Source organism: Pleurodeles waltl, chromosome 1_1 (genome assembly GCF_031143425.1).
Source record: "Pleurodeles waltl isolate 20211129_DDA chromosome 1_1, aPleWal1.hap1.20221129, whole genome shotgun sequence".
In the NCBI taxonomy this organism is placed as follows: domain Eukaryota; kingdom Metazoa; phylum Chordata; class Amphibia; order Caudata; family Salamandridae; genus Pleurodeles; species Pleurodeles waltl.
The window spans coordinates 621,084,983-621,104,567 of record NC_090436.1 but is presented as its reverse complement, the minus strand read 5'-3'; the positions used below and the strand labels follow the sequence as shown (position 1 = coordinate 621,104,567).

General features: G+C 42.2%; 1 protein-coding gene across 1 annotated transcript in view; it reads right to left on the bottom strand.

Annotated features, from left to right (window-relative positions):
* Positions 1 to 19,066, bottom strand: part of SRP19 (signal recognition particle 19) — a 29,612-nt gene extending 10,546 nt beyond the window's left edge. Inside the window, exon 1 of the mRNA XM_069226489.1 lies at positions 18,913 to 19,066. Within this exon, the coding sequence (XP_069082590.1) occupies positions 18,913 to 18,950 (38 nt within the window). The 5' untranslated portion in view covers positions 18,951 to 19,066. The remainder of the gene's footprint in view (positions 1 to 18,912) is intronic.
* Between the last annotated feature and the right edge of the window lie 519 nt (positions 19,067 to 19,585).

The window sequence follows — 19,585 nt, the reverse complement described above, 5'->3', positions numbered from 1 at the left end:
TTTAGTGGTCTTTAACCAAACTACTGCACTCCCTGGATTCCAAACTGATGACACCCTGCTCATCTTTAGGCTTATCACTATTAAGGCATCTATCAGGTCATTCATGGCTTTGGTATTCTTTACCCAAAGTCACTGTAACATTATGTTGGGAATGACAAGTAAATTACTTATAAAAAGGAATCCATTGTCTGGCCTGATGCTACGGTTTGTTATAGAGTGCCATCCAATACCGTTTGCAACCAATTTACTTTGTTGCCAACCTATACCTGAGTCAAATTATCAAAAGTTACTAGTCAAGGCAAGAGTACACTGTTCCAAATTAAACAAAAAGATCTAAGGGACCTAGTGCTACAGGAGCAACTAGACGCTAAACACGTTGACCCTGTATTAGAGGTACTATAATGGTTGTGGTCCTCTGGGTGTGTTTGAAAGTTTGAGCATTGCACTCAATTTTTCACTTTCATTTGTGGTTTTTAATCTTGGTCTTCATCTCTTACATACTGATTAAATTTATGATGTCATTTGGAGAGGAATAACCAATTTGATGTTGTCTTTTTGCTCTCCTACCTGTACTAGTGCCTGGATTTAGGTATTTTTCCTTTTAGAGTTCGAACCCACCAGTCACTATAAAAGTAGTACGGCTTAGAGCCCCGATTCAGGGAACCCGTCAGGCGTTGCAGCGCCGGCCTGGCGAGGAGCATTTCCCGATGATGCCAGTCATCCATTGTGATGCGTGAGGGCTCTTGCTCCTGTAGCACTAGGTCCCCTAGATCTTTTTGTTTAATTTGGAACAGTGTACCCTTGCCTTGACTAATTATTTGGGAGCCTTTACACTGGACCACTAACCTCCCGGTCCCTCACCACCCTTTGTTGCCTTCAAAAGTTACTAGTACATGCTTTTAGCTTGCAACATAGTCGTGCCACTACCAGACCTTCAAACTCTTCCAGACAGACCCCTTGACTTCCAAGTGCAACCTATGAAGAATTCTTGGCAAACTACTCAATGTCCTCGCCCAGTGCTTCAAGACAAGTTAAGTAGTCAGATGTCAAATAAAGTATCCCCCTGCAAAAGGATTAGCTAGCACTGTAGTCAGATAGTTGTAGGCACTGGCAGAGCTAAACACATTGAAGAAGTCCGACAGGTCACAAAATTCACACATGGGATGCTAAGTTCGAAGCCTGGAATTAAATAAATAACAAAAAGGACTTGCACTGCGGCGGAATGTTCCATAACCACAAAGTGGTGTCTCTGCTCATGAAATATGTTGCACCGCATATCCATGTAAACTGCCTCAATGCCTTCCTGTGTTGGGTCTCAGTCATACACGGGAGAAAATCAGAGCGGTCTATACCCAGGTTTAACCAATGGAGACCATTTACTTGGGAGCTACGAGGCCTTGCTTTTTCCTTCCCTCTGAGAGCTGCTTAACAGGTAAGACTTTACATCCATCTGCTTTATCTCTGGTTAAAGAAGTCCCCATTAATAGCTAGCAACCTCCTATGTAGAGCAGGGCATTGGCTTGAGGAGTAATCAACTAGCTTTTTTTCCTGCTCAAAACATCGATTTGTTCACAATAGATGTAATGTGTAATGCCTTTACATGTTCAAAAATCTTGCAAAATAGTAACTTTAATATACTAACCATTACCCCATAAACCTCCCCCTTCAACCCTTAACCTTGCTGGTTCAATTGAGGGCATAATCCCATTACCTACAAGTAGGAGGGCGCTGGGTAATAACCTTAATACGACAGTAGGCCTCTAGACATCACCATATTTCCTTCTAAAGCTAATATTCGAACAGCAGTGACACTCAGCTAGCTAGTGTGTATTGTTTTTGGGTTAAGAATGTAGTTACTAATGTTAACAAGATTGAAATGCTAATATGAGAGAATGTAGTTAAAATCAATTTTTAACCAAATGAATTGCAAATTTCCTAGACCTCCATGGGCAGAAAGGTGGATTTGTCCTATTAGATTTCAAACCAGAGGGTAGCAAGTTATGTGAATCTGCTAAGTCATGAACACTTGCATAGCAAATGCTACTATTAGTTTGGCCCTAACGCACCTTCTCACAAAAAGGTGAATCTGAGATTTTACATCAGTACATTGTGTAATCAAGTTTGGTTTTGTATGGTTAATACAAGTCTGATAAGTGTCAAAATGGGTAATGGTCAGGGTTATGGTAATGTCAAAGTAGAATTAGTTTCATCCTACTGAAGATCTTTCTAGCATCGACTACCAGGTAAGGAAATGTGATTCAGTCTTGTGCACATAAGAGTGTGGTGTGTTTAAGGAAAGTGCAATTGGAAGTGTTGGAGTGGAAACCATGGCATACCAAGAGTTGGTTTTGAACATATAGGGATGTCTTCCTATTGTGGATTTATTGGGTGATTTTCTGCTGTGTCTTAAATGTGGGTGATGCTTCTAGCATAGCCACAACTGTCTGTACATCACATTTTAGGTGTCTGGTTGGCTGGACAGAAAGGGGCGGTGGAAGCAGACCAAAGGCCAGAGATCGCTGCACTAGACATTCAACTAACTGAGCTATTATACTAGTTTAACCCCGGAGGACACTGCAGTTTCAAATGCTTTTGGCTGTAATGAGAAGCCAAAGAGGGTTTAATGTGTGATGACTTCTAAGAAACCTCACCATCAACCATCCACCATAACAAGAGTGTGATGATAATGTTCAGTCTGATGAAATTTCTCAGTTCATTTATAGAATTTCACAAGCCAATAGAACATCCTCTTCAGGTGCACAAGACTAGCAGGCAGCTGCTGTCTGCACACATTCAAATATTTTCTTTTTCAAAACCACTATGCTAACAGTGCTGCTTTCCTGCTGGAGGAACACACTGCATGACAAAGGGTGACTTATTTGTGGTACTGAAGAAAAAAGTGCGACCAACTTGTAGGCAAGCAATTTATCCTACACACTGAGTGCCTAGAAACTGCTCTGAATCATCCCGATTTTGGTAACCTCACTATCTTGTATTAATACATGAAGCACCTGCCTCTAATTGACATTTCTGCCACTTCATTTTTTTTTTTCAATAATAGCCAGTCAATGAAATTAGGTTATGGGGTGTGGTCTAACAGCAATAGCTGCTAACTCTGGAACTGGTGTACCAGGTATGAAGCTGAATGTCTGCTCAACATCCTGCGATTCTGGGCAAAATCACTCTGTGCCTATACAACCAAACACTGGCAAAGCCAATAGCTCTTGACGACTCTGCAAGATCTAGTGGCTTTGTCAATGTTATTGAAGCCATGTTTTGCAACATGGTTGAAAGTAAAACAGCGCTATGATGCAGCCAGAGATGATGACATAGTTTTCACTAAACCATGCAGCACAGCTATACAGAATGGTTTTCAACAAAAAAAAAAAAAAAAAAAAAACACACACACTACACACTAGTGCATAAATCTTTTCCGACTTTGAAGTGGAGCACCTCCCTCCTTGACTGGGATTCGCCACATTAGCCTGGGGAAAAACTGGAAATAATTCTAGACATTGGTTGCAATACGGAGGAAGGTGGAGTAAAGTTGTGAAAAGAGCAACTGGGTAAAATTCGATAATCTATGCAGGTAGAGCCGCCCGTCATTGCTTGCTATACCTACTTTGTTGTTTTTATTTCTTTACTTTAAGGGTCTTTCTCTCTCCCCCAACTCACAACCTAAGTATTCTTGTTACTTAGGAAGCAGTGGCCTGAAGGAGCTTTGGGTCACTATTTCTGACCACTTTTATAAGATAAGTCTTGTACTGTAAGGGCAAATCAGCTGAATTAGTAGGGTGCCCACTTCTGGATCCCTGGCTCCTCAATTACAGCCTGGGCCTACAGGGAGATAGTTGTGTGGCACCTCAAGGTGTCCTGGATACTGTAGCTGTGTAAGGGATCCTTTTTGGATCATAAGTATTTTTCTTCCAGCTGTACCCGACTGGTCCTTGCTTTTCATTTCCCATGAGGAGCATAGTTGGAGACACAAGTGGCACTGGTCACTAATTAGGACTTAGTGAGTCGAGCTATGAAGGACAAAACAAATCAAAGCTCACAACCAAGTACTGCTCTGAGGACAGAAGTTGCCCAGGCTAATGAGGAAAATATCCAGAAAGAATACATGGAATAGTAATAAATGGAAAGTCTAGGGAAGAGAAAGAATTTATTACTTTGGGATGAGCTGGTCTGGAGGACACAGAGGCCAAGTGACTCAGCAGGAGGAACAACGCAACATCTCGATCGTCCTTCAGCCCAGAATCGCACTCTTCTAGTGAGATCTATTAAGGATTTTGTGAGGAAATATTTTAGGAAGAAAACGATATTGAGATCAATAGCTAACTCAGCTCCATCACTGAGCAAGATTAAAGATGTGTAAAAAGCAAAGTTAGTGGTCACAACAGAACTTCTCCTAAAGGAGCTACAGAGAAAGAGCCTAAAGGCCACCTAACACCTTGCCTTTCCTTTCCGCCTATTTTCTGGCCTTTTAGATGCAGCATGTGCCTTAGCTAGTTGTTTAATGTTTATAAAGAAGTAGGTACTATACCAAGTGCAGATTAATTGATTGTTTACCTTATGCATGCTTTTAACTGAGATTATAAGTAAGGTCTTCCTGTACACTGAAAGGGATTATATGATGGGTTATAACTATTGAGACTTGATCTCAAATGAATAAATGTAGTCAGTCATTCACATTAAAGTATTTATCATATCTTCTCATCACATTTGTTGTTTGATATAAATCTATCGATGACTCAGCTTGTGCTTTGGCTATTAGAGCCAGGCCAGACCCCTTTGCTCGGTTAGCTCACCCAAAGGCTGTCCATATTCAGCCAGAAACAGTGTCTCCTACACCATTTTGAAGAGGGAAGGCTGACTCGTCCCATAAGTATAATATACATGCATGCTTTTACTGAAGCAGATGTCTTAATTAGAAATTTTTAATGAATGTTTACGTATTTTGAATAATGATTTATGTAGAAAAATGAATACAGTAGAAAAACAATGTGCACATTTGAAAATGTGACCTCAAAGAATGGACACCAGTGTTCACAAAATGACCTTAATTAATCCATATGAAATATTGAAAATGTATTAGATTAATGTAGTAATATGTCATTGAGGGTTATGAATTATGTTCTTGCTTATTAATTGTAGGCCTTAACTTAGCAAGTGTCTTGGCCTAGTTTTGCTAGGCCTCATGCAGAAGCTGTATTTCTTGGTGTTTAATACAACATGCTGACACGGTGAACTAACTGAAATGCTCATTGTTTTACTAAAATGCTTAGCAGAAGCTTTCTATGGGAACCGGACAGGAGATTAGGTCTCTAGCAAAGTAACAATTCGTGTGTGAAATGTGTAAAGGGTTCTTTCCCAGGACATGAACCATGAAGACACTGACTGGAGACGAAGATGCAACGAAATTGATACCTGACAAGCCGGATGATGAGAACATTGTAAAGCGAACCAATCAACGACATGAACTGTGAAATATTAGAATTAATAGATTTGGTATATGGACATCATTGGACAGAGTAATAACATATGATTAATAGATCAATTGGAAATTGGGGGGGGGGGGAATTGTTTCAGTGACTGATATAACAACGTGACAGAGGAGACCAGACTTATTCCAATTTGTGAGGCGATTTTTGGGAGAAGAGATTCGGTCATTGAGCTCATACTTTGAGAGACCGATGGATTGCTGATCGATTGATGACCTGAGGACAAAGACTGAATCTGCTTGCTGACCCATACCGTGGATAGGTAGATATGACAATGACTAAATTGCATTTTTATGCCTCTTCTTTCTAGGTACCAACTGCGCTGGCTTAATACTATCTTTAGGTAGATGTTTTTCCAAATTTGTGTTCTAAGTTGTTTTGCATGAAGCCCCACATGATGCTAATCTGGGTTAGTTGAGGTTACTCACATGACTACTGACGAATTGTAGAGACAAATTCGTGACATACTATTTTGCTGAGCTTGATGGACATCATAGCTTTGCTGAAATGGGTCTTACTAATGTCTTGTGTTGATACCTTAGATTGTCTTTTGATTCAAGCTTTGATTGGATCGGGTTTTCTGCAACTTGCTGAGTAACAAGCGTTATTAAAATAGTTTGATTTGAGTTGATGATTGAGACTCATGACTTAGTATTGTTGACATAAGGGAAATAAACATATAAAGGTGTAGTTATTCATAGCTGAAGAGTCATGGTGTGTGAAATTTACTGACTCCATTGATTGTTGATTTGGCTAATGGTTATTGATTGTGTGTTGATTGACTGTGTAATGAAACTATGGTAAGAACACCCTAAACGAATCAAAAGGTTCATAGAACTATGTGTCCCCTTGTAAGTTTACTTATTATGGACCAACGCACTAACAGTTATGGGAGCAGACTGATGGTTAGTTTCTATAGGGGCTTGCCATAGGTGCTTGGAACTGAGTGACCGGTGTTAGTAGTTGTGCTAGGAGACTGGTGGACAGGTGTTCCTAGTTATGATAATAGTTTAAAGATTGAGCCTTTAGAGAATTCATTATTCTTGAAATTTGGATTCTGTTTTTCAAAATGGCAATTGTAGAGAGAAGAATGTTCTCTTAAGACCAGAAATTACTTTCCCAGATCCTGCTAGTAGTGCTGGGTATGTTTCTGGCGTTCTACTGATAAGAGGGAGATAGGTAGCACTTGCACAGCTTATGCAAATCGCAGGTGAATTGTGACGAATGTGAGGGAATTTAAGGAGTCTGCGTACTCCAAATGAAGTTTTAGTAGGTGTGCGTACTCCTCAGTATGAGATAAGGGAACTTGAACTTCATATGTATGTGGCGCTTTGTGCTCAAAAATTGTCCACGTGGTTGTTGATATACAGACCCTGCGTGGTCTAAAGACTCCGACTATATTGAAAAGTGTACGAGACATTTGGTTATATGTTGTAATCTGTCTGGTTTAGTAGGTTGATCGGGCGTGGTCAACGAATCAGTGTTTGTTAAGTGGACGGAAGGAAAATTTTGACTGAGATTTGGTGAGTCCTATGTGCACCAGGAATGACCCATTGATCAGTTGAGTAAAATGTGTGGGTCGAATTTTGCTTGTGAATCTGGGAAACCGAGAGAGGAATTGCTGCATAAGCGAAAGGGCCATCAGTGAAAATCCGTAAGGTCTCTGATGCGATTGTGTTACCCTCCTGTAGTAAACCAGCAGATTTGTTTTCTGGTTATTAGATTTTGATTAGTACTCGCAATAATCTGCATTATTTGTGTAAACTGGAGTTTAGGAGGACAAGCCGCAAGACTGTCAGCCGCAGTGTGTGTGAGTGTGATGTCATGGAGCCGTGCTGGGATAGGTCGGTTAGTGAGAAGGGTCGCGCATGGATTGGCACCGTCCGTGAGAGGCAATTGGTTGAGAATGTGGGTGAAAGGAATCGTGGGAGTAAAAGTCATTTCCTGATTTGATTAAACAGAGTAGAAAAGATGAATTTTTTCAAGGCATTAAAGAGTGCCCTAAAGGGAGATACTTACATTAGAGCGTATGTAGGAGAGCCTACTCCGCAAAAGAATACACCGGCTTACATTGTGATGGAGGAGCGAGGTGTCGCGCTGTGTCTTTGGTTAAAGCAGTGGAGCAAGTTTACAGAGAAAAATGGGAGCTTAGCGTTTCCTGAGAATGGGACGTTTAATTTGAGGATTTTGGAGCAGCTGCGGGTGGCGCTATATGAATCAAAGACCCTTCCGAGACCAGCACAGTTTGAGGCATTAGCAGTCTAGGAGCTGGTAGCTAGGCAGCCACAACAAATTAAATTCGAAAGATGAGTAAAATAAATAAATAAATAAAAGAGTTGAAAAGTAATTAGCAGAGGCAAGATGGGATTGGAAGCAGAAGAACTGGAGAGCAGTGACACTGCAGGATGTTAAATTGTTTCCGGCAATTACGCAGCAGACGAGACGGAAAGAAAGAAAATCAACAAGAAAGTCAAATAAAAGTCCGACTGAGAATAAGGAAGCAAGAAAGTCTTTCATAGTGGAGGAGGACTCTGATGCCGAGGATCTTGTTACACAGATATGGAGAGATCGACCACCACCACCACCGTATGCGGTGCATGATGGTCCGAGTACTAGCATTGATGAAACATTCCCAGCACAAGCAATGGGAACAGTTAGTGCAGTGCAGGTGAATACTAGCCAGACAGGGTGTTGTGCAAGGACCTAATGTGTTGATTACTCCAGTAGTTCAGGCACAGGTGCACCTGCCACAGATACAAAGAATTTATCCTGATGTGCCCATTTTAGAGAAGGCTTTGAACTTAGGGGTACCAAGACCACTGTTGGTTCAGACTGCGCCAACTCTGATTTTGTTACCCCAGGTGCAGCCACAAGTGATGCAGAGGTTTACGCCAATGACCGGGACACAGTCTAACTTGACGCCGATTATGAATCGGAGCATGGGAGTTACTCTCCCACAATGTTCAGGTGCTCGTGCATCTCAGATGCAATATCGCGGCCGATTACTGTTGGCCCAGCGGTACCATTATTTGCGCAGAAGAAACCAGGCGTGAGTGAACAAGGAGAGAGGTCCCAGAGTCTAGTGAGGAGGGGACAAAATCAGGTAGTCTCTTCTATGGGCCAAACAACTGATGGGTTGAGATCATTGTTAGATCTTAGTCCACTCGTTGCACTTCCACATGCTGTGAAGTGACCTAGTGCAGGTCAGAGCTCGAATTTATTGACACAGCAGTGGTACAACAGGTGCCACCGGTGAACGCGAGTAACATTTCGTTACAGGGATTGACAGCTCAGCAGTTGACCAAATGGTTGGACAAGCTGAATACTGATACAGAATGCTGCTGAGGGAGAAGAGCAGATCAATTGTGTCAGATTGAGCATGGAAGCAGGTGAGCTGGTTGACGGAACAATGGGGTGAATAGATTAGAGTCCTACACAAAGGCAGAGTTAAGATGCTTATGCCCGAGAATTACAAGAGAGGTGAGCAAGGTACATCAGCGACTGGCAGACAGGCATGGCGTAGAGATTGAGAAAACAAAGCATTTGAAGAGAAGCTACAGATTGGATTTTGAAGCAAAAGATTTTGAACACAAGAGGTCAACCAGAATGAAGGCACACCTTAAGGAATTACTGCAGAGTGCTCAGGTTTGGTGAGCATTAGAGAAGCAGGAAGGCAGATGTGCAAAGAAAAGAGATAGAAAGAAACAAGATTCTGTAGAGGTGCCTGAGAATGTACAACAGGGTAAGGATCCAGTAAAGATTTTACCAATGAGAGAAATCCCAGGGGGGACAGTTTGTTCATGTCCCTTGGCATAGGAGTGATATTTTGTCATTCATAAATGATTATCCGAAGCCGAGGGAAAGCCGGTATAGTGGTATCAGCAGACAGATTCATGAAGCTCTCAAAATGTTTGTGGGAAGACTTAAATACCTTACTGGAAATAGTGGTTCCAGCTGATCTGTGGGTTGAATGTAAAAGAGCTGTAGACTGGCCGACAAGTGAGCCAGAAAGAGATAAGAGTACAGGTGCACCATCTCCTGAGGTCATGAAAACATTACTATAACAGGGGTGTGGAATTTATTAAAATATCTACTTGTCCAGGGGACAGGTTGCTTCTCAAATCTACTTGTCCTGTAAAAAGATCTACTTGTCCCTTTGGTACCATGTAGTGTGGCAACAAATTATGGCAGCAATTAATAGCCTCTCTGATTATGCCAGGGCTACTACCATAGTAGGGCTTGAATACTTGGAGTTTCAATCCCTACTGTAGCAATTTCCTTATTTTGCCACCTTTCTGCAGATCTGCATACTGGGGTTGGAGGAAGCAGTAAGCAATAGTTCCAGGGCTGGAATGCCTTTGAGTCTGCAAACCTACTAACCTGCATGTTATAAAGATTTTTACCAGCTTCTCTCTAATATTTTCCCATAATAAGAAAGGTTGGACATTTACTCCTGACAATGGCAGAATTAGAACTTCTTCCAGGGTTGGGAAGAAAGTGGCTGGAGGGAAAATGAACTTGCAAATGCTCAATAGATTTTCACATGAGCAAATCTACACATTGTATTTACCCACGCTAAAATACAGTTCACAAATATTTTATAGGGGTACGACATACCATGGGTGCACTTTTGTGACTTTCTTTAAGAATTTGGGGCCACAAGTAGGTAGGTTCAGATTTGTGACCTGCAAATTGCGAGTCGCAAATCCGAATGTAGGATGGTGTCCTTGACACCATCTGTGATTCGCAAGGGCTTCGCAAAGGCCCACATCATGAATAATCATGAGGTGGGTCGCAATTTGCGACCCCCTCACGAATGGTGGCCTGCTGGAGACAGCAGACCACCATGTCTGTGACTGCTTTTCAATAAAGCCGTTTTTTTTGTAATGCAGCCCGTTTTCCTTAAAGGAAAACGAGATGCATAACAAGAACGAAAAATGAAACGTTTTCGTTTCATTTTTTCAGAGAAAGTAGTGGTCCACAGGACCACTGCTTGCTCTGAAAAAATGTTTACAGTGACATTCACAATGGGAAAGGGGTCCCATGGGGATCCCTTCCCTTTTGCGAAAGTGTTAGCACCCATTTGAAATGGGTGCAAACTGCGATTGGTTTGCGCCCGCGTTCACAAAACAATACTACATTGCACTGCGAGTTGCATTAAGGAAGGGAACACCCCTTACTAATTGCGAGTCGCAAACCCGTTTTGTGATTCGGTAACCAGGTTACTGAATCGCAAAACTGGGTTTGTGCATCGCAGTGTGCTTTTTGCACGTCGCAAACAGCGAAAGTTGCTGTTTGCGACATGCAAAAAGCTACCTACATGTGGGTCTTGGTCCCTAATTAGGTCTGGTGTTAACAAAGACATTTTGTTTTTATTAAACTTCTATTTCTCTCTCTTTCGGCTGGCTTTACTGTGAGTGATCGCATTCTGCTCTTCCACAAGGAGCATATTGCCACACAAAGTAGTTTTGTTCAGTGTCAGGAACTACAGTGGCAATCAGTGACGTAACGAAACTGGAGGGTGCCCCTTTGCAAAGAACATGGAGGAGCCCCCTCTCCAGACTCACTCAGGGCAGGTGCTGTGCTGACGGGCCCCCTGGAGGGCGGCTGCGGGGCCTTTGTTATGCCGCTGGTGGCAACGTGTGCTTTAAGAGTTCAAAAACTTTTTGGGGGGGTTTTGCCAATGTTTGTTACAATGTTGAGGGCCTGGTAGCTCCCACAACAATAAAGTGTTACAAAAGCCATGTCAAAACAAGACACGCATTGATGAAACTAAAAGACTTATAAAAATATGTCAGATTAGTTGGCTTTGTCAGTGTTTGTTTATTTTCATGCTTCCCATAATCGTGTTGAAAATGGTTACACTGATTTTCCATTAGAAATATTTTTGGGAAATACTAGCATGCATCAACACATTTTACTAAATGACACTTCATTTGCATATAATCAGAGAGCATTCTGGGAGCATTATACTTAGCCTCTTAGCCTAAACTTTTCAAACATGTGTGTACACGTTTTTTTTTTTGTACTGGAACCAACGTCAGTAGTGAAGTGTGACCTTAAAACATTTATTTACAGCACGCACCCTAATAATGAAGACTTTCAAATAATGAACCATAAATACAAGTTACAGCATTATCTTTTGGAAACACATTACCTCAACTGCAGAGAGTTCAACTCTCTGTAAACAGACGGCCAAAGGGTTTGTGCTGCAGGGGGTTGGGCCTACTTGTCCCAAGGACAAAGTAAACATAAAAACTTGTTGCCCTTGACCCCAAACAAGATGTCCCGGGCGTCGGGCGATAGGAATTCCACATCCCTGCCTAAGAGGGACACAGAGCAGGATATGCAGTGTGCACAACTGCAGGTACCTTAGAAGCTTCCCGAGGAGTGTATTCTGCTCAAGTAGCAGAATTGGTCGCTCTTACTAGGGCGTGCCATGTTTCTGCTCGATTGAGAGTCACTATCTACACAGATAGCCAATATGGATTCAGAATAGTTCACGATTTTGGTCAATTGTGGTCGCAGAGAGGTTTCCGGACCTCTACTGGATCAGGAGTGAGAAATGGTGAGAGAATAAAGGAGTTGTCATATGCGATTCAACTGCCTGAGGAAACTGCTGTGGTGAAATGCAGTGCACATCTAAAGTCACAGGACTATGTGTCACTAGGGAATGGATATGTGGATCAAGTCGCAAGGTTTTGCACATTGAACTGTATATCGTTCAAAGCCAAGTGGTAATTGTTACCTGAATAAGACACTACATGTCCGAGCTTTGCATTAAAAGGGAGCGACACATTAGAGGAGTCAAAAACTCTGCAGAGTAATGTCAACAAAGAGAAACGGTCATGAAGCAAGCTGAAATGTGTTCAAAGACAGGAGGAGTTGTGGGTATCTAGGTCAGATGGTATTGCCAAATAGTACAGCGCGATCTGAGATAACAGACTATCAATGTAAGTCACACATTCAATCAATCAGTGTATTTGTAGAGCGTGCTACCACCCACAAGGGTGTCAAGACGCTTTTGGGGGGAGGCGGGGGGGGGGGCACTGCTACTGCTCAAATAGCCAGGTCTTGAGCCGCTTTCTTAAAGTCAGCAGGTCTTTGGTCTGTCGTAGGGGCAGGGGGAAGGTTGTTCCAGGTCTTGGCGGCGAGGTGGGAGAAGGATCTGCCTCCGGTAGTCTTCGGATGCGGGGGGACGGTGGTCGGCTGAGCGTAGTTGGCAGGACAGGGTGTAGAAGTTGCCGTCCGTTGAGGTAGGCTGGGCCGGTGTTGTGGAGCGCCTTGTATGCGTAGGTGAGGAGCTTGAAGGTTATCCGTTTGTGGATGGGGAGCCAGTGTATGTTTCTCAGAAGGGGAGTGATGTGGCTATCGAGGATCAGGCGTGCAGAGGAGTTTTGTATGCGTTGCAGTTATTTGAGGAGTTTGGCCAGGGCTCCTGCGTAGAGGGCGTTTCCGTAGTCAAGTATGCTGCTGACGAGGGCTTGGGTGACTGTTCTTGTATCTTTGGGGATCCATCTGTAGCTCTTGCTAAGGGTGTTGAAGCAGGATGAGGAGACGGCGCTGACTTGCTTGGTCATGGAGTGTTGAGTCAAGGATGACGCCCAGGTTGCATGCTTGGTTGGGGAGTGTTGGGGGTGCTCCTAGAGCGGTCCGCCACCAGGAGGCTGAGGGGTTGGTGACGAGGATGAGGACCTCTGTCTTATCTGAGTTCAACTTCAGTTTGCTGTTCCTCATCCATTCGGCGATAGCCTTCATTCCATTATGGAGGTTGGATTTGGCAGTGAGGGGGTCCTTGGTGAGGGAGAGGATCAGTTGGGTGTAGTCGGCGTAGGAGATGATGTTGTGTAGTCGGGCGACGTGGGCAAGCGGGGCCGTGTAGACGTTGAACAGCGTAGGGCTGAGGGGCGATCCTTGGGGAACGCCGCAGATGATCTTGGAGACTTCAGAGCGGAAAAGGTGGAGGCGGACGCTCTCGGTTCTGCCTGAGAGGAAGGAGGTGATCCACATTGGGAGGGATGCCATGTGGCATCTGTTCAAAATTGACTGGTTTAACCCAAAGTTTAGACAAGCTTCTAAAGCAGCCTGCCATCGATGTGTCATTTGTCAGCAATTAAATGCGGGGAAGGGGGCAGTGGTAAATTTGAGCCACACTGGAAGAGCAGGAGGTCCATTCAGCAGAATGCAATTGGATTTCATTGAAATGCCTGCATGTGGAGGTTTTAGATGTGTTGGTGATTGTGTGCATCTTTAGTCATTGGATTGAAGCGTACACTGCACGGAGAAATGATAGCCTCACAGTAGAAAAACTGTTGCTTAGGGAACGGATAACACGTTTTGGATTTCTAATCTCTTTAGAATCAGATAGGGGAACGCACTTCAATAATGAGGTGATTAAACTGTTGTGAGCAGCACTGAACATTAAGCAGAAGTTGCATTGTAATTACCGCCCTAAAGCATCAGGACTAGCTGAGGAGATGAATGGTACCTTGAAGTCGTGTTGGATTACTGCAAGGGTCTAGCTGATGTAGTCCACTCTCTCAGCAGATGGAGGCCACCACACTGCCACCGATCCATGATCGAGGGCACAACCTGAGAGCTGGCGACTGGGTCGTTGTCTGAAAACATGTTCGTAAGACGTGCTTGGAACCTCGTTGGAAGGGTCCATACCAAGTGGATCTAACGACTGACAGCTGTGAAGTGTGCTGGGATTCCGAACAGGATTCACACGAAGTGGCATGTCCACTGGATCATGAAAAAGCGTTGTCGAAAGTACCAACAACTGTAAGACAAATTACAGCACCCGAACAAGAAAAGGGAGCAAGGAAGAACTGAAGCTGAACCTGGGCTTGTTGAAGACGGGTCCCTCACTCCTGTGAGAGGAGAAGGTGAAGATCTCCAGGAAGTGCTGAGGAACCTATAGCAACTGAACCAGCAGGAGAGCCTAGTACTGAGGGAGCTCTCCCAGAAGCAGAAGATTCTGAGAGACAAACAGAGCAAGTGTCAGACCAAAAAGGGAAGGAGTTGAGCTGGATCAAAGTCAAAAGTGATCTAACTCCTCCTGAACCTGTTGCAGGTCCGTCAAGAGAAAACACCACAGAAAAAGAAAAAAAAAAAAAAAAAAAAAGATTCAAGTTCAATCCTGAAGAGAATATTAACACGTACACGAAGGGGAGGGAAGTGGCCGAATTTGCAAGTGGAGAAACGGAAAGAGGCGATTGTCGAACCAACAGAGGAAGAAGTATATACACTACGAGAAAGGAGGAATTAAGTGAAGGAGAGTTGAATGGTGATTGAAAGCTGAAAAGAAAGAGGATAGCAAGTCGGAGATACGCAGGTCTTGAATGGGCATATGCAACTACAAAAACGAATGGCAACAAGAGTTTGTCTTTATGTTTTGATAGGGCAGTTCAGAGTCAGTATTTTGAGGTGACCTGAAGAAGATCAATGAACTGAAATGTTGAAACAATTTGAGAAATATTTGGAGAAAGACTGATGAAAGTAACCAGAAAAGACACTGATAACATGATTTGACATGCTTGTTTATACATTTAGAGAAAAGCTTCTTAGATCATACTGATGTTAGGAGAAAGGCATTGAAAGAGAAATTAAAAAAGGACTTCTAAAAATGATTATGCTTTCACTGCAATTAAAACGCAAGGGAAATTAGCTTTAGATGCATTGCATGTAGATAGGCCTAAATCATGCACGGACACTATTTGTGGGTACGAGTGAATGTAGGCATGTGTTTTTGTTTCAGAGTAAATGGAGATTTATGTTGAATGGGCAGGACCCTACGATTCCAGGGATCTATTATATTTGTGGACTTAATGCTCATTACCATCTTCCAAGAGGATGGTATGGGACATGTTATTTGGGGATAGTATTCCCAAAGATTTACCAGATGGAGGATTTGAAAAAGTTTCCGAAATTGACAGAATTACATCATAAGAGATATAGGAGGGAAATCTCTTCTGCGATAGTGGGAGATATATTTGGTGCGGTGATTCCTTCAGTGGGGTCATCCTGAATTCAATCAAGAATCAAAAGTGGTCTACTATTGTGGAAAACATGCTGACATTTTTTTCAGGGCCTATACTCCTGATAGATACTGAATTAGCCGCAGATAGAGCTAATACTCTTCAAAATAGTCTTACTTTAGACATTCTTTTAGCTACAAATGGCAGAGTCTGTAAAAATAATTAACTCTAGGCATTGCTGTTCTTACATACCTAACAGTAAAAAGATAAGAGACTTATTAGTCTGACTAACGCAAGTAGTGATTTGAAGGAGCTGACAGAACCAGGTGTTTGGGAAATTGGCTTAGTAGTATTTGGAATGGGGTACTATTGAAAATCATACAGGGAATATTAATTGTCATAGGTTGCTTATTAGGAATACGGGGATTATGTAAGTTATGTTAAAGAATAAAATTGAAAAGGTCCAAAAAATAAACAGAGGCGGAAGAAAAGAAAAGGGAAAGAATTTAAAGGGACAATTCAAGGAAAAAGACAAAATGTGGAAGAAATTGAACTGAAAAATTATGGGTAGTAAATTTGGTGTGATTGCATATTTAGTCATTAGAGGAGGGGGTTGCTGAAGCAGATGTCTTAATTAGAAATGTTTTATGAATTTTTATGTATTTTGAATGACTTATGTAGAAAAGTGAACGTAGAAAAATAATGTGCACTCTTTTTTGTCCTCACACACCTCACCGATAAGTCACACCATTTTCCCCATCAAGGTCTATTTGCCTTTAAAGCTAGCGGTGGACATATCGCCCAAGGAGGACCCTGTGTCACCTGCTCGGCCCACCTGGGAGGACCCAGTAGCTGGCCCAGATGTAGAAAGGGGGAGGATTTAAATCATAGGACATAATATTCCTTATAGAAGGGAGGGAGGAAAGGAAGGAACCCCTTCCAAAAGAGGAGCCCATAATTTACTTTTTTTCCTTCTCCACTCTGGACTGCCCACCTTAAGATCTAATTTAGCTATTCTTACACACATATCCAACCAGCTCCTGTATAGTGGTGGGGCTGCCGTCATCCATTTTACACAGATCCCTTTTCTGGCAAACAAAATAGCAAAGAATACAAAGTTCCTATTATTCTAGACCACCCTACCATATCACCAGACTTCCCAAAAATAATACAGTAGAAAAACAATGTGCACTTTTGAAAATGTGACCTCAAAGAATGGACACCAGTGTTCACGAAATGTACAAAATTAATCCATATGAAATAATGAAAATGTATTAGATTAATGTAGTAATATGTCATATTAAGGGTTATAAATTATGTTCTTGCTTATTAATTGTAGGCCTCATGCAGAAGCTGTATTTCTTAGTGTTTAATACAAAAAGCTGACAGGGTGAACTAACTGTGAAATGCTCATGGTTTTAATAAAAATGCTTAGCAGAAAATTTCTATGGAACCGAGGGACAGGAGATTAGGTCTCTCGCAAAGTAACAATTTGTGTTTAAAATGTGCAAAGGGTTCTTTCCCAGGACGCGAACAATGAAGACACTGACTGAAGGATGCAACAAAATTGATACCGGACGAGCCAGATGAGAACATCGTAAAGCGAACCAATCAATGACATGTGAAATATAAAAATTCATAGATTTGGTATATGGACATCATTGATAGAGTAATATTGTATGATTAATTGACCAATTGGAAATTGGGGTATAGTTAGGGTGGCTTTGATATAACAATGTGACAGAGGAGACTAGATTCAGATTAGACTTATTCCGATTTGTGAGAGACTAAGCGATTCAAGATTCTTTCATTGGGCTCATACTCTCGAACAGAGCCAGATTGATGACCTGAGGAATGATTCTGCTTGCTGACCCATCCTGTGGATAGGTAGATATGACAATGACTAAATTGCATTTTTATGCCTTTTCTTTCTAGGTACCAACTGTGCTGGCTTAATGCTATCTTTAGGTAGATGTTTTTCCAAATTTGTATTCTAAGTTGTTATGCATGAAGTCCAACATGCTGATGCTAATCTGGGTAAGTTGAGGTTACTCACATGACGACTAACTAATTGTAGAGACAAATGGTTGACGGACTATTTTGCTGAACATCATAGCTTTGCTGAAATGGGTTTTACTAATGTGTTGATGCCTGAGAATGTCTTTTGATCAAATCATGTTTTCTGCGACTTTCTGATTAACAAGCATTATTAAAATAGTTTGAGCTGATGATCAAGACTCATGACTTAGTATTGTTAACATAAGGGAAATAAACTTATAATTAAGAGGTGCGGTTATCCATGGCTGAAGAGTACCTGTGTGTGAACTTTACTGACTCCATTGATTAGACTAATGGTTATTGTGTATTGATTATTGACTCTGTACTGAAACTATGGTAAGAACACCCTAAACGAATAAAGAGGTTCGACCTATAAGGTCCCCTTGTAAGTTTACTTATTAAGGACCAACGCGCTAGCACTTTTAACCGAGATTATACGTACTGTGTAAATGTCTTCCTGTACACTGTAAGTGATTATATGATGGGTTATAATTATTGAGACTTGATCTCAAATGAATAAATGTAGTCAATCACATAGAAGTATTTATCATATCTCCTCATCACATTTGTTATTTGATATAAATCTATCAATGACTCAGCTCGTGCTTTGGCTATTAGAGCCCTTCGCTCGGATCACCCAAAGGCCATATCCAGCCAGAAACGTAGTGTCTCCTACACCCTTTTGAAGAGGGAAGGCTGAAGAGTCCAATAAGCATAATGTACATGCAAGTTTAGGAAATCAAAAGGTCTTGGCGAACACCAAACATGAACATCTCACTGGTGGAGTTACGTATAAAACGCCCCTTGTTTATCATCAGATTTTATAAAACACAAGCATAGTCCAGACCGGCAGCAGACACTAGCCGAATGGAAGTAGTTGCTTCACTTAGTTACAATAATTACACTCTATATACGCAGTTATAGCCACATTCTGCACACGGTTATATCCACACGTATTCAAATCCTGTAAACACGCAGAAAACGAGCACCCCCTGAGCCTACCAAAAAGAAGACACAAACACACTGGAAACCCGTTTTAGTCTATAATATGTCTCCTCTCACCAAGGTTTGAGACGTAAAGCACAGAGAACGACCGCATCAAAATGCCAGGGGTGGAATGACAAACATGTTAGGTAAGAACGCTGGAGCACAAATGTTAAATTACGTGTAAATGAAAAGCGCACTATCACCCGCGATGTCATCCGTATGCCTGACAAATGTGCTAAGCACTTGTCGAAAGGTAAAGAAATCTGGACAAGAATCATGAAACGGAGCAGACGCATTGTGGGAAATGAAACTCCTGCAATAATCATCTCACAAACTGCCTCTAAGAAAGCAGTTTGCAGTTCAGATGTTGACGCCAAGACCAATACCTTTCTCGATCCGCCGGAGAATGGTTGAGGTGCGCCATGTCGCTGGCCGCACAACCCTTCCTACAACCCCCACAACCGCTCGCTGTCCCGTCACTTCAGCACATACGACAGCTCTTGCCACACGGTAAATGGAAGTGAAAGATGATTGGGCAATGAAGCTCTGACTATTTAAGGCAGCACGTCGACGTAGTGACGCAAGACGCATGGGGCGTTGAGCGACGCATCAGAGTACACGTTTGCCTAACTGAAAAGGCTTCGCTCGGAAAGAAGTAGACAAGGGACTACTCCGTTCTTATTGGTCCCCCGCTTCCTGTAGTACACATTCCAAAAGGCAGCGATCGTTTCTAAATTAGTAGATTTCTAAGGTATCAAGTCGTTTTCTCTGTCAAATATATTGTTTGCTTTGAATTCTATGTCAGGACCGGAGGCGAGGATTATGCATATCTTTCTTCACTTTTTATTCAAACAGCAAGTTCAAAGTTAAACTAAAGAAACAAAAAACGGCAATGAGCTCCAGGAGACTGCCACCATGGAAACCATCGACCAATGAGGGTCCAGTGTTGCCAGCAGTATATATATCCACGAGCCTGTCAATCTTCCTCTTTCTTCACTGCTCAGGACAAGATAAGTGCCTTTCTGCCTCTGAGTGTTGTTTGAATTACACGCTTTATTA